This window comes from Pseudonaja textilis, chromosome 7, assembly GCF_049901715.1.
Source record: "Pseudonaja textilis isolate UNSWEBS1 chromosome 7, rPseTex1.2, whole genome shotgun sequence".
Classification (NCBI taxonomy): Eukaryota; Metazoa; Chordata; class Lepidosauria; order Squamata; family Elapidae; genus Pseudonaja; species Pseudonaja textilis.
The window spans coordinates 11659830-11676266 of NC_141996.1; the positions used below are offsets into that span (position 1 = coordinate 11659830).

General features: G+C 40.5%; 1 protein-coding gene across 2 annotated transcripts in view; it reads left to right on the top strand.

Annotated features, from left to right (window-relative positions):
- The window catches only part of PANX1 (pannexin 1), a 36074-nt gene extending 20108 nt beyond the window's left edge, over nt 1-15966 (top strand). For both annotated transcript variants that reach the window (XM_026706935.2, XM_087937021.1), the window contains 3 exons: nt 4813-5033; nt 10425-11095; nt 12886-15966. In XM_026706935.2, the coding sequence (XP_026562720.1) occupies nt 4813-5033; nt 10425-11095; nt 12886-12974 (981 nt within the window). In that variant the 3' untranslated portion in view covers nt 12975-15966. The remainder of the gene's footprint in view (nt 1-4812; nt 5034-10424; nt 11096-12885) is intronic.
- Nucleotides 15967-16437: the final 471 nt, after the last annotated feature.

Here is a 16437-nt window from a genome sequence, read left to right on the forward strand (position 1 = left end):
CTGCCAACAACTAGAGTGCCAAATGAATTATAAAAAATCAACCAAAGTACAAAGTCCACACAGAGCTTCAAGGATTAATCTGAACAGAACGAACGACTTTGCTTCCTGCAAAGGTTTCTTCACCTTTGCCTATCTTTTATCCCTTATGGGAGGGGCAATCACCTCCAAGCCTTACTCCCAAGTTGCCCCTTTTATCTCAGCTGCTGTTGCCTTCTAGCAGCTCTGTGCACATGGGTACTGGGAACAGGCTCCCCTTGTTCCTCTGCCTCGCTGCTGCCAGGCTCCAGAGGCTCTGGAGTCAGCACCCCACTCCCAGATGGTCCTGGCCCAATCTCTGTATCAGATGCAGGACCCTCGTCTGAGTCCTCTCCAGACTCCCGGACTGGTCCTCGTTCTTCCTCACTGTCCGATTCTGATGCCGTCTGCACAGGCTGCTGGCAAACCACAACGCACACTTAACAACTGTGGCAAAACTCACTTAACACAATGTCTCACCTAACAACAGGAATTTTGGGCTCCCTTGTGGATCTTAAGTTGAGGACTACCTGTACAGACTTTCTGAATGCCAACGGGGAAGGAGACATTCAAATGGCCATAGGTTGCTGGTGGACAGTAATCAAGAATGTGTGAATCTGTGGCTTCTGTAGACGGTGCTCACGGAACACAAAGGGAACCCTGTTTGACCTGATTAGGCCAGTAAATGTTATGGGAAGAAAACTCTGAACCACGCTAAACTTTAGAAGAAAGGTGGAGAATCACCAACCCTTTATGACTTGTGGGCTTCAACTCCCAGAATTCCTGAGCCAGCATGGTCCACAAATCATAAAAAGGCCATTGTTCTCCACCCCTTACTTTGAAAACATAGAATCGTAGGGTTGGAAGCGACTTCAGAAATCCAGCCTCCTGTTTAAGGCAGGAAACTGGCCAACCCAGATTAGATCCTGCAGGAAACTTCATACCATCTCAGGCAAATGGTAGCCTGGTCTATTTTTGAAAACCTCCAGTGATGGAGCACCCACATCTCCAGGAGGAAAGCTGTTTCATAGGTTAATTGTTCTCCCTGTCAGAAAAGTTCTTAATTCTAAGTTGGATCTCTCTTTAAAAAGCTTCTACTCATTACTTCTACCCTCTACTGCTTTGGAGAATAAGTCAATCGCTTCTTCTCTATGACAGCCCCCCTAGGTAACGGAAAACAATTATCATGTCCATCCTAATCTTTCACTCTGTTAAACTAGGCATACCTCGTTCCTTCAATCATTCATCATCTGGTTTAGCCTCCAGGCCCTTGATCATTAACAGAGTTGGAAGGGACCTTGTAGGTCATCTAGTCCAACCCCCCACCCAAGCAGGAGACCCTACACCATTTCTGACAGACGGCAGTCCAGTCTCTTCTTGAAAGCTTCCAGTGATGAAGCTCCCACAACTTCTGAGGGCAAGCTGTCCCATTCGTTGATTGTTCTCACTGTCAGAAAGTTTCCCCTTATTTCTAGGTTGAATCTCTCCTTGATCAGCTTCCACCCATTATTCCTTGTCTGGCCTTCGGGTGCTTTGGAAAATAGATTGACCCCCTCCTCTCTGTGCCAGCCCCTCAAATTTTGGAACACTGCTCTCATGTCTCCCCTGGTCCTTCTCTTCCCTAGACTACCCATGCCCAGTTCCTGCAACCATTCATTGTATGTTTTAGCCTCCAGTGCCCTCATCCCCTTGGTTGCTCTTCTCTGCACTCTTTCTAGGGTATCATTGTCTGTTTTGTATCACAGTGTCCAGAATTGCATGCACCATTCCAAGCTTGTCCTCACTAGTGCACTTTAAACATGATAGCTATCATATTGAATTGTACCTAGAAGCTGGCTATTAACCAGTATAGTTCCCAAAGTAGTAGTGTTATATGGTTGCAACAAGGAGCATCCATGATTCTAGACGGTTTTCATTTCCGAATGCCTTTCAAAGGTAGCCCCGTGTAGAATGCATTGTAGCAGTCTGACCTAGAGTAAGGCCCAAATGACTGTAAACAGAGCCTCCTGATCCAGAAGAAGTTTCAGCTCTTTAAATATAAATATTTAAAGCTGCTTTCCTGAACCACATCCACTCAAGACTGCTGAGGACCGTGAAAAAAAAATACACATGCAGACTAGAAGGAGAGAAGAAGGGGGTGCTATTTAACACCAACTTTCATTCCTGATGCAGGGCAAGATAAAGACCCACCAAAATGTAAATCAATATTAATGCTTACCTTGAAGGATGTTTTGTCAAGCACGTTTTCCTGAGCTAGCAGCTTTAGATGAATTAGACCGCAGCTCCTATAACTCAGTCTCTTTCTAGGAAGTGAATTATATACACCGGATGCCAAAGTTGCATAAATGACAAGATTCCAAGTTCCTAACAGATAATATTCTTTTTCATGCATACTAACTATAAGCTTCGCCCCTAAAAACTAACCACATTATAGTGACTTGATACTTACCCATAGTTCTTCACTTGATACTTACCCATAGTTCTTCACTTGATACTTACCCATAGTTCTTCACTTGATACTTACCCATAGTTCTTCACTTGATACTTACCCATAGTTCTTCACTCATACGTGATACTTACCCATAGTTCTTCACTTGATACTTACCCATAGTTCTTCACTTGATACTTACCCATAGTTCTTCACTTGATACTTACCCATAGTTCTTCACTTGATACTTACCTAGTTCTTCACTTGATACTTACCCATAGTTCTTCATGATACTTACCCATAGTTCTTCACTTGATACTTACCCATAGTTCTTCACTTGATACTTACCCATAGTTCTTCACTTGATACTTACCCATAGTTCTTCACTGATACTTACCCATAATTCTTCACTTGATACTTACCCATAGTTCTTCACTTGATACTTACCCATAGTTCTTCACTTGATACTTACCCATAATTCTTCATGATTCTTCACTTGATACTTACCCATAGTTCTTCACTGATACTTACCCATAATTCTTCACTTGATACTTACCATAGTTCTTCACTTGATACTTACCCATAGTTCTTCACTTAATACTTAACACATAGTTCTTTACTTATGACCTATTGCTTAACAACCATTCAAAGATAAGATAAATTTATTGTCATTGTACTCAGAAACCTGAGAACAATGAAATACGGTGCTCTTCCACAACATACAACTGAACAACACCAAAAGACATATACAAATAACAATGTAAAACAAATTAAAACAAATAACAGTTAAAAACTGTACAACCAGGATATATATATGTTAAGACCACCAAAGTTAGGATGGTTTCCCCCAAAATGTACTTAGGACACAGCTCTGAAATTCCAATGTCCCCATCCTCCCTGCCCTGCGGTCACATAACCGCATTTTGGGCGCTTGGCAGTTGACTCGCATTTATGGCTCTTTGCAGGATCACATAATCACAATTTATGACATTTTGGCCCAAATCCAGCATTTGCTTTTGGGTTTTGGCACAAACGCCTTATACAAGTAGTCCTCGACTTACAACGGTTTGTTTAGTGACTGCTCAAAGTTACAACGGCACTGGAAAATGTGGCTTATAACCGCTTTTCGCAGTTATGACCTTTGTAGTTCCACAGTACAACCTTTTGATCAGGCCATGCTTGGCAACTAGTTCATATTTATGACGGCTTCAATGTCCAGGGATTACGTGATCACCTTTTGCGAACTTCTGACAAGCAAAGTCAGTGGGGAAGACAAACTCACTCAACCACCGTATTCCTAACTTAACAACCGCAATGATTCACTTAACAAGAAAAGTCACAAGAAAAGTCGTAAAGTGGGACAAATTCACTTAAAAGATGTCTGACTTCACAATACATTTTGGTCTTAGTTGTGGTTGTAAGTTGAGGAATATTAATGGTTTGATTAAGGACCACGATGTTTGCTTAATGACTGTATTTGCTTAATGACCGCAATGATTTGTTTAATGCAAAAAAAAGAGATCATAAAATGAGATCACTCTTGTGGGTTACCTGCTTTACAATCGTCATGATTTATGACCATAATGGGCAGGCTCCCTTTCAATTGTAAATCGGTGACTCCCTGTAATCCCATAAATTGCCATTGTTTAACTTATAGGACTGCAAAACCCAGAATTTTTAGCCAGGATGTCTACCCCAAATCATAGTCTGTGCATACATTCCCACCTGTAAGATGTCAGAACATTTGGAGTTTCTTGTCTAATCCACTGGTGGATGGCCTCAATAAGATTATACTACCTGAGACTTCTCAGAAAACAACAACTGAATGAAAAACTGCTGGTGACCTTCTACTGCTGCACCATAGAGAGTATCTTAACTTACTGCACTTCTGTATGGTTTGCCAGTTGCACAGTGGCAGATAGGAAAGCACTCCAGAGGGTTAACGTCATTGCCCAGAAGATCATGGGTTGCCTTCTCCCCTCTGCTGCCTTAAGAAAGTTCAAAACATTCTCAAAGATCCATCTCATCCTGGGCACCCTTTTTTTGAACTATTACCATCTGGCAGACGGTGCAGAATAATAAAAACAAGGACAAATAGGCTGAAAAATCAGCTTCTATCCCAGGGCAGTAACTATATTGAATTCTACTGTATAGTGCAGTATTGGTGTGGTGTCGGGGTTTTTTTGTTTAATGTGTGAAGGGTGAAGGATGTGTGTTTGTGTTTATTTCATGGTCATGATGTGCACTGAAGATGGATGTTTGATTTCGTTGTACGAGGTGCAATGACAATAAAGTAAACTAACTAACTAAAATGACTTGGTTTGTCATCAACCTGGTTGAAGGTTCTTTCTCCTGACTTTCTAATTCAGTTTTTCCCGTACATCCTTCTGCTGCTTGCCATCCTGCTGTACCTGCCATGGATCTTTTGGCGTTTCACTGCAGCGCCTCACCTTTCTTCGGATCTGAAGTTTATCTTGGAAGAACTTGACAAGGCTTATAACAGAGCCATCAAAGCCGCCAACAGTTTCCGGAACTGCGATGCCAGAGATGCAGCCAGCTCCCCACCTGCCATTGAAAATATTGCACAGAGGTAACCTCTCCATCTGCATTTCCAGTTTTCTTCAGATTTACCTTCTCCCACCGTGTTCTCCTCTGCTGGCACTCAAGCTTATCATCGCACAGCCTGGTTGAATGTTTGCTTTCAAGTATAGTGAAGGAGCTGAGTAGGCCTTCCAACTTGCCCGACAAGGGAAGTAAGATGTCGTGCCCTTGTTAGAGTCAGACTCTAAGGGAGAGGAGGAACAGCCGACAGGGAGTGGGAGTGTGGCTCTGGAGGTTGTGGAGGAAACTGGGGAAGGGCAGAGGCCGGCTGGGCATTCAGAGGAAGACCCAGGCCCATCCCCTCTTTATCCTAGGGCACGCAGGGAGGAATGGATAAGGGAGAAATGTGATGGCGTTGGTCTATGGGGGAGGAATGGGCCCTGATCCCCCTTCATGGGCTGCAGTTGTGAGGACTGGTTAAAAGGACAAACTGCACATGGCAAGGCTGCTTGAAGCAAAGTGTACATTATTCTTGTCAGAGCTTATTTGTGCTTTGGCTTCCTCTCAACTGTAGTTGCTGCGTTATCTGGTAGAAGTCTGCAATTAATCATCTTTGCCTGACGTAGTAATTCCTTCAGTGTGGTTTGTGTTGGTTTTTTTAATTTCGAATTAACTTTACTTTGGGTGTGGACTGCATTTACTCCCTCCGTAAACTGTTTTCTTTAAGAGTTTGATTTCCACCTGAGGATAATTGGACACTGGGGCCAAGTTGGAGGCATTAAAGAAACTTACTTCTATTTTTGTGCCTGGTTATTTTTGTGTCACGCCCCAGGTCATCACATAAGATTTTTTTTGGAAGGAATGGATAAAATTGGACATCCTGCATCAACTAGAATAGTGTTTGCTGGGATATTCTGGGAGTTGAAGTCCACACATCTTAAAACAGCTAAGGTTGGGAAACACAGATCTAGAAGGTTTGTGTCTGACTCTATCGTAGCTATCTTTGGTGGCACATCTCCTGTGTGCCACCACCTCAAAGACCACGTTGTCCTGTCATAAAGATGGGAAATGGGGAGAGAGGGACATCCCTTTATATAGTATATCCCTCTCAGGACAGCCAGGAGAGGGTGAGTCAAAGTTTTCAGTGCTGATGGTAGTTTCTTCTCCAGGGTTGCACTTTAGCTTCCAAATGTTTTCATCACCAGCCTAGGTGACATCCTCTGTGGGACTTCAGTTGAAGCATCTTTTTTCAGATTTTTTTTTATAAATCTCACGTGGTCATCTTTTTAAAACTTTGTTGGTTGACTTTTAGGGATTTCAAGGAGAAAACGAATGCCTTGAGTCTTACGAAGGGTTTTAGTACCGGTTATTCCCACTGGCCTCTTCTCCTGAATCAAACAAATTTATCCTATGGCTTCAAGTTCTTTGATTGCTACTTTAAGCCCTATAATTGTGTTGTCCCAACGCAATGCTAAGCCCACCCACCCACTGTGGTGCTGTCAAAAGCTTTGCCACTGGTAGTTGTCCAAACAAACAAACAAAATCTACCACACTCCCCTTTTAAGGAAGTGCAACATTTTGGCCACAATAAACTACCCCTCTGCCCTACAAAGGAAGTGGACATAAGTTCTTAGATTTTGGAATTGGAGTCAGCATGTTGTCATGTTAATTATACCAAAAACACAGAATGATTCAGTGTTGGTTTAATGTCATGGTTCTGAGCAATGCTCCCAACCAATTCTGAGGCCTTGGCTTCCTCAAAATTCGGTTTATTGGATACAACATATCAACACAGTCAAAGGTGACACCAACCCTGAATAATTCCCACATTTTTGATATAATTAAACTGTCCACCCCTCTCGTCTCACCGGTCATGTTAACCAACCATGCAGGTGATGAACTTCTCAGCACTCCCTTCTGCCATTGCTAGGGCACATTCAGTTGACCTTGGTTCTCAGGAGCCTTATTGTTGTTATGTCTGGCACATTGGAGGAAAACATTCCAAATTCCATAAGTCCCCCTAAGTGTGGCAACTAAGAAACGAAGCAAGAAAAACATGACTTCAGCTAGAGTCGTTTTGAGAGTTGACACGTGTTACTTTAGATATGAAACAGAAAATTTAGAGCAGTGGTTCTCAACCTTGGCAAGTTTTTATTTATTTATTGGTTTGTTTATTTGTCAAAATCTTACAATACAACAGAAACAAGAATAAACATAAGCTTAGGAACTAATAGGAACTAATAATTGGGAACAATAGGACAGGGACGGTAGGCACGATTGTGCGCTTATGCACACCCCTTACAGGCCCCTTAGGAACGGGGTGAGGTCAATAGAGGTTAGTTTGAGGGAAAAGAAGTGGGGGTTTGAGCATGTGACAACAGAATCAGGTAGTGAGTTCCAGACATTGACCACTCTGTTGCTGAAATCGTACTTCCTGCTATCAAGTTTGGAGTGGTTTACATTTAGTTTATATCTGTTATGTGCTCTTATGTTGTTGTGGTTCAAGCTGAAATATTCATTAACTAGTAAGATGTTGTAACATATGATTTTATGTACTATGTTTAAGTCTAATCTTTTTAGATAGGTGAACTTCAACATGGCTGGGTTGGAGCTCAAATCCAACCCTCTTAAGCTTGCCAAGGAGAAGAAATCCTGCCTCGGTGTGATGTCTGTGCATTTACTTCAGTTAACTCCCCAATTGCAATGAACAGCAATGGCTGTTCATTGTGCGTTTTATGAATATTCATGTTTAATCTTCCCTTTCAAAACACCCCTCCCTATTCATTTGGAGGGTGTCCACAGGTGAGGATAAGACGGAGTGCTTAGTGTTAGTCACTTAATGAAATTAAATCCAAGGCAGCTGACAGCAGAATGCTAACTATTTCTGAGTAGTTCTCATTAGAAACATTCTCTTATAAAAGTGTAAGCCATCATAATGAGCAGGAATTTCAGATGGCATGAAGCTCTGTTGGGGTGTGCCATGGCAGATTCACACACACGTTTGTTTATCCGGAGGTTCAATTAAACTGACACTGCTGTGTCTTTTGATTTGAAACCAGTCCTGTACTATACAGGTAGTCCTCGACTTATGGCCACAATTGAGCGCCCACAGAGTGAATGTGGCTTCCCCATTGACTTTGTTTTGTCAGAAGGCCGCATAAGTTGGCCACATGACCCTGGGACACTCCAACCGTCATAAGTACATGCCAGTTGCCAAGTGTCTGAATAATGTGACCCTGGGGTTGCTGCAATAGTCAGAAATGTGAAAAATGGTGATAAGTCACTTTTTTCAGTGCCGATGTAATTTTCAACAGTCGCTAAATGAACTGTTGTAAGTCGAGGCCTACCTACTCAATAGTTATCAAACTTTGTGAGTATAGAAGCATTCTTCTGATTACTTTCTTTTACATTAAATTATTGATAGGGTTAGGGTTAGGGTCAAAGTTACGACCTATTTGAAACAGGGGAGTTAGTTGGGAAACCACCCACAATCACATGATTACTTTTGGGACACTCGGCAAAACAGTCACATTTACAATAGTTTGTAGCATCCCACAGTCACAAGATCTCTATCGAATCTAGAATTGAGAGTTGGGAGGGACCTCAGAGGCCTTCTAGTCCAACCCCTTGCTTGAGCAGGAGGCCCTGTATAATTTCAAACAAATGGTTGTCCAGCCTCTTTTTGAAAGCCTTCAGTGATGGAGCACCCACAACTTCTGAAGGCAAGTTATTCTGTTGGTTAATTGCTCTCACCGTTAGGACATTTCTCCTGAGTTGCTTCTCTCCTTGGTTAGTTTCCAAGCATTGCTTCTGGTGTTGCCTTCTGGTGCTTTGAAAAATAAGTTGACCTCTTCATCTCTGTAGGAACCCCTCAAGTATTGGAACTCTGCCATCACTCTGCTAAACAAATAATTCCCTCAACACTGTCCAACTATTTACAAAGTCTGCACTACTATTACTGTTAATCTTCTCATTACTCCTTATCACCCATCCCCTCCCACTTGTGACTGTATGACTGTAACCTTGTTGCTTGTATATCCTTACAATTTATATTGACTGTTTCCTAATATGATTTGACTGCTTATTGTACCCTATGACTATCATTAAGTGTCGTACCTTATGATTCTTGATTCTTGACGAATGTATCTTTTCTTTTATGTATACTGAGAGCATTTGCACCAAGACAAATTCCTTGTGTGTCCAATCACACTTGGTGAATAAAAGAATTGTAATCTAATCTAATATATTCCTTATTTCCATTAGACTAGACCAGGGGTGTCAAACTCAAGGCCCGCAGGCCAAATCCGGCCCACGGGGTGCTTAAATCTGGTCCGCGGGGCCGGCCTGGAAATAGCAAAGGACTGGCCTGTGGCGCCTCGGCAGCCAAAATGGGGCGCGGGGTGTGTGTGCACCCCCACCACGCCCCATTTTGGCCAGAAAAGTGCTTCAGGAGGCGTCCGTCCTGTCTCCCACCCACCCACCGGCCCATGGAGGAGAACTACGGTGCTGATCTGGTTCTCAAAGAAATCCAGTTTGACACCCCTGGCCTAGACATACCCAGTTCCAGCAACCGTTCTTTATATGTTTTAGCCTCCAGTCCCCTAATCATTTTTGTTGCTCTTCTCTGCACTCTTTCCAGAATCTCAGCATCTCTTTTGTATTGTGGTGTGCAAAACCATGCCATAGTAAACAGTAGGTTCACTTAACTGCCACAGCATTCATTTAACAACTGCCATATTCATTTTTGTCACTATTGTAAAAAGGACATAAAATCAGGTTGGTTCCATGACCGACCCATTTTATAACTGTTGCAGCATGCAACCATAATGGGCCGGCTCTATGGTGGTCATATGTCGAGGCCTACCTGTATTGTTTTAATCATGTTTAAATTTTGGAGATGGACGCAGTGCTCAGCAGCTAAGACGCTGAGTTTGTCAATCAGAAAGGTCAGCAGTTCAGTGGTTCGAATCCCTAGCGCCACGTAACAGAGTGAGCTCTCGTTACCTGTCCCAGCTTCTGCCAACCTAGCAGTTCGAAAACATGTGAAAATGCAAGTAGAAAAATAGGGACCCCTTTGGTGGGAAGGTAACACCGTTCCATACGCCTTCGGCATTTAGTCATGCCGACCACATGACCACGGAGACGTCTTTGGACTGTGCTGGCTCCTTGGCTTTGTAACGGAGATGAGCAGCGCCCCCTAGAGCTGGAAATGATTAGCACGCATGTGCAAGTCATTACCTTTACCTTAAAGTTTGGAGAAATGCTAATTATTCCCAACTTTAATATATTTTCAAATGTTGAAAAATACATTGAAACAGAAGGGAAAAGAAAACAGGTACCTGGGAATATTGAGGCATTGGGTAGTAAGTAATTTCTAAAGCAAGTGATATCCTGATATAACACTCCTGGAAATTGGCTTTTGTTTTGTTTTGTTTTCCAGTTTATGGGAGATCTCCGACAGCCACTTTAAATACCCTATTGTGGAACAGTATCTGAAGACAAAGAAGAGCTCCAAGAACTTAATCATCAAATACATTATTTGCCGTTTGCTAACTTTGATCATTATCCTCTTTGCTTGCCTCTTCCTGGGTTATTATATCAGCCTTTCCTCCCTGACCGATGAGTTCATTTGCAACATCAAAACTGGGATACTGAAAAATGACACGAACATTCCAGGAGTATTTCAGTGCAAAATGGTTGCCGTTGGTGTCTTTCAGCTGCTGAGTTACATCAATTTCATCGTGTATGTGCTGATCACACCGCTGGTGATTTATGCCTTCTTCGTTCCTCTCAGGCAGAGCTCGGACATCCTTCAGGTCTACGAGCTTCTGCCGACATTTGATGTTCTCAAAGTCAAAGCGAAACACTACAACGACATGAGCCTCTACCTGCTTTTCCTGGAGGAAAATGTGAGCGAGCTGAAATCTTACAAGTGCCTCAAAGTTCTGGAGAGCCTCAAAGGCAGCGGGGAGAGGTTTGATGCCATGCAGCTCCTGAGGAACCTTGGCTCAATTAAAATGGACGCCATGGATTCCAAGCCAAACACCACCCACAAGGAGAAGAGGAAAAAAGCGGAAGCGGAAATGTCCAATGATGCAGCAGAATTGAAAGGTAACATTTATTTCCCTCTGCTTTTTTTTTTTTTTCGTTTAGGTAGGTCAGTCATGGCGTACTTATGACCCAAGTTGACATTTTGCTGGCACCCTAGCAATTAACAACATCTGACACCAAGTGTGGCTGTTCAGGGTAGCCTAGATTTGGGAGAGGACTTAAATCAAGGGTCCCCAAACTTGGCAACTTTAAGACTTGTGGACTTCAACTCCCAGAATTCTCCAGCCAGCATAGCTGACAGAATTATCCAGCCATTATAGAAAATTCTGGGAGTCGAAGTCCACAAGTCTTAAAAGTTGCCAAGTTTGGAGACCTCTGAGTTAGATAGAGAATGATTTCTCTCTTGTTTGGGGTCTGGGGAGAGGTGGAGATGAGATGCCAGCAGTGTCTAATTAGGTATTTTCCAAAATTTTGCATGCTGAAACCAAAAGGTTTGCTGCCACTGAAGTAGGTTGTAATTTGCTGTTGCTCTATTACACGTTTGCAAATGTTAAAATATTATACTGGGAATAGAACAATTTCAACAATGCAAAAACAGCATTGTGTCATAGCAGATTTGCAGAGGAATTATTTATTTTTTAATATTGTTTATGGGAATGTTTGGGATTTAAAGCTTTGGATCAAACACGTAGCTGTGTTCGCTCACATGATTGAAGGGGCATAGAGACATTAGTAATAATAACATTTCCTAGGCATTGTTTTAATAATCTCAGTTGTATTAACCAACCAATCTTAAAGTTTAATGAGGACATGTTTTGATTTGAATGATGCATTAGAATATTATAGGCAGGTAGCAGGCACACAGGCAGACAGAAAAATAGATAAACAAGTAGATAAAAGAGAGAAGAGACAAATCCCTACAAATAGCATCCACTAATATACTGATTTCAGATACATAATATTTCATTTACTACCTATAATAGCAAACATAGGCTATCTTTTCATGTAATACCAAGACAATGGAAAATAAAAATGGCTTATTTTGCTTAAAAATATGTTGTATTTTTATACTCATTAGATCACTTTTTAATATCAAAACAATTCTGTTATTTTCATATTGATAAATCTAATTTAAGTCTGTAATCATAACTAGACCTTTCTGATTATTTATTAAAACACATATATGATGATTATAAGCTTTTCCCGATTAGTTCTCATGTCAGGTTCCCAATCTGGTTTTTTTCATTAAAAAAACTAGCTGGTATTTAAAAAGAGGTACTATTTTTTTAAACAGTCTTAACCATTCATTCATATTGAATACAGTGGACTTGGGAGAAGCACAAATGATATATGTATAAAACTTCTAAATAAAATTTCGCACATTTGTGAAAGCAAACGCAGCTGAGTTTAAAAGCAACTCTATGGGTTCAGGCATAGCAATACTTCTAATAGATCCCCTGAAATCAATGGATCTTAATTGAATGAATTGAGATCCATTGATTGACATTGGTGTCTTTCAAACTTGGCAACTTTTAGATAGGTGGACTTCAACTCCCACAATTCTCCAGGCAGCCTGCCTACACAACTTAAAGATATGATTCTGATTTATATCACTATAATCTAGATTTATCTGTTCAAACGTCTGGCATTTTAAAAAAAACAGCTTTGATATTGGTCTTAATCACCCATCCTCTTCCTTTCTCGAGTCATACATATTCCAGGATTAGTTATTACATCTCAGCCTAGACTTAATTCTCTTTAGATGTGCTAATAGAGTTCTGAAATAAAATACTCTGTGCAAGTGCTTTAATTAAAAAGATATAACAAGTCTCTTTCTGACCTTTCCACAGATCTGACTGAGCCAAAATTGCCTGATGATACTGAAGGTACAAGTAAAGATGGCAAGATTCGCCAAAGACTTCTGGATTCTTCTTGCTGATGGATTCAGCCTGTGGTTGATAGGTGCTGAGAGCTATTTCGAACAGTTGAGGCATAAAGCCACCTCTATTACGCCACATAATTGCCTTCCCACTGAGTTTACAAGGACTTGGGACAGAAAGGTGAATAATTGTTTGAAAATAATTGAGCTGTCTATGTTTACATGTCTACAGTTTACATGAATATTATGCCTAGAGGTACACTGATGGGGTGAACAATGTCAATTCTCATTAGGGAGGAAAGGCTGAAGTACTGAATTTGAAAGAAAAGAAGTAAAATAAGGAGAATATTTCAGATTGGTTTCATAGATATGTAGACATCGATTCCCTATTATTCAGTATCTTCAGCCATAACGGAGTGTACAGATAACAAATGAACAACAATTAACACAGCAGTGGACAACATAATAGTGGCATTACAAATACCCATCATGTAAGTAAGTCAAGTATTATATACCACTTTGAAAAAAACTATGGATGCGAACAAGTTTCTTTGCAAGTAGCTCTGTGGATAAAGGGTCAGTTAACACCTCTCACTTGTGCCTATCTTCCATGAGATTGCACAGTTCAAGGATGGAGAACTGGTGACTATCTACAAGTAAATGAACACCTATTATCCCTCTCATAAAGCATGTTGTTGTCAGGAGCTGGATGTGGTACTTTCAACAACCTTTGAAATTCCACCATTTCTATGCGACGTGGAATATACATGTATTCATGTATGCCTGTATTCTGTTAATACCACCAGTTATAGAACTATCTTAAAAGTTAATAGCTGCAGGATAGTGGTATAGAATGAAAAAAAAAAAAGAAATGCATCTTATTTTGAGATTGCCTGCCTGGTTTTATTACTTTGTGGCTGTACTTCACTGTTATATACACAAAAACCAAACTATTAAGCAACTAGAACTGGTGGGAAAATGTTTGAAGCTTTTGGACCAAGACATGTAGAGATTAGCCTATATAGAAATAAAAAAATACAAACTTTGGATATCTCTCCCCTCTTTAAGAAGAAAGACTTTGTACTTTTCTACAAGGTAGGTTGATTTTTACAAGAAAACCTAGAAAAAAATGGTTATTTCAACTGCTTATGGAGACCAACTATCCACGTTTGTGGAGACCAACTTCTACACCAGCAAAATATTGTCTTTACCTTAATGAAATATATCAAAGTCTCCGTAATCCCTAATAAATTCACCAATGCAGTTTTCTTTACAACAAGATGGAAGAAGTTTACTTGTGTCATCTTCAGATGTTTTTCCAACATCTAGATCAAGTATACAACCATGTGATTTTGGGGATGGGGGCAGACTTACAGGAGCAACTAACCAACTGCAACCCGGCTTAACATTTTCAAGTTCAGTTCTGTATTATCATCCCTTGTGGCCAACCAGTCTATGATTCCAAATTTAAGATGGTCCCTTACACTCCAATGTACCTTCTATAATAAAAGGAAGGCTCCATTACTACGTTTTCGTCTATTCCAAGACGATCAAATGTTTTAAAGATAAGAACAAAAACTCATATAAATATTTCATATTTCATACTCATATTTCATATAAATACTGTCTAATGAAGTGATTCCTCTTTTATTACAATCATTCATACAAAGAAGGTGTCACAGGGCCTAGAAACAGGAACAGGATTCTCGGGTAAATCCTTCGACTATCTAGATCCTTTAGTGCTGAAAAAAAGCTTTTTAAAAACCGGAGAATTGTCCATCCGTTTCTGGAAAAGATACTTCAGTGTGTTTCTCAAAGCATCGTGTTAAGACCGCCTTAAATATCACCTTTCTGCACTCGGAAGATTTTTGTCCAACTTTCTCAGGCTCTGTTTGGGTGCAATTTTTTTACCCTTTCACCCCAAAGACTGAATTCCAATAGAGGAATAATTCTGATGCACCTATGCAGATGATGGGTGCTGTGGATTATTTAACGAGACTTCAAAATCATCCATTTATTATCCATTTATATCCCATTTTCTTGGAGGCTGCCATTCTAAGGAGGCAGCAAATGATAGATAATTCATGTTATTGCAAGTTCAAGGACAAAACATGGAAAACTTAGCAGAAGAATTGCAAACCAAAAAGTACAGATATTAGTTATCTCAGGTTCAGCATTTCTTCTCAAACCAGGCATCCTCTTTTTCTTCTGCATTGCTTCTCAGAGAAACAATATCGAAAACTGTAACCGGTGCAAAACTAAAGATGAATGATACAAAATCATACCTACCTCCATATCTATGCAGAAATAACCACAAGAACAAATTGTAGATTATGTCTTGGTTGCAATGCAGCATAAGGAGGGATACTCACAAGTAACAATTATCAGGAGCAAGTGGGAAATTATTGACAAAGAATTGAAAAAACAAACAAACAAACCCTGAGCTGTTATCAAGGCTGCCAGTAACCAGAGATTTCAAAGAATTATGAAATTTCAAGAAAGAATTATGGAAAAAAAGAGTTACTCGTGGCTCTTCATAGTCCTTTCAAAACGGTTGATTTTATAAGAATTGGATGGAAATCTTACGAAAGGATTAAAACCAACTCTGCTAGTTGTACAGCATTCAGAGGTGATATTAATTAAAAACAGAAAATAACAAAGGAAAATACCCAATGTCTGCATTTCCTCTTGCATGTAATATAAAATGGAAGCAACTGTAAACAGTTTTGCATGGGGAAACAGATTTGACTCTATTTCTGTACATTGTTTAAAAAGTCTTAAGGCTGTAGGTACCTAAAGTGAATCTTGGCTTACAATGGACAGGCTGTGCCAGCAATTGGCAGGATTGACCTAGATAGACTAAAGTCCTATTATTTGTTCCTGCATGGTGGGGTTATGTTCGTTTTAGCAGAGTAGCTTTGCATGGAATACCCTGCAGGATGATAGGCCACGTAGTGTAATATGTGAGAAATTACTTGGGAGTGATACTGTGGTAATCCTAGTGTAACTGTGTACGTAGTATGACTATAATAAAATTGTTACTTAATATCAAGATGTTTCAGTGCTTCATTCTGAGTGGCTCGACACGGCTGCTCACCCCAAGTTGATCATTTTGGAATCATCATGCACAACAGTTTAGAAAATTTTTATCGCCAAGAAATATTTAAGGAGCCGTGATGATTAGCATTAGGGCGTGATGGGGAATGGAGAACAAAATGAAGCATTTATTTATTGATTGATTGATTGATTTGATTTGATTTGTCAGTTGCTTACAAGATAATAGGTATAAGTATATACATAGTTATGAATACATGAAATGGGTACATATAAGAAAAATAAAAGAAACAATAGGACAGGGATGGTAGGCACGTTGGTGCGCTTATGCACGCCCCCTACAGACTTCTTAGGAAAGGGGTGAGGTCAATAGTAGACAGCCTAAGGTTAAAGTTTTTGGGGTTTGGGGAAGAAACCACAGAGTCAGGTACAGTATTCCAGACATTGACCACTCTGTTGCTGAAGTCGT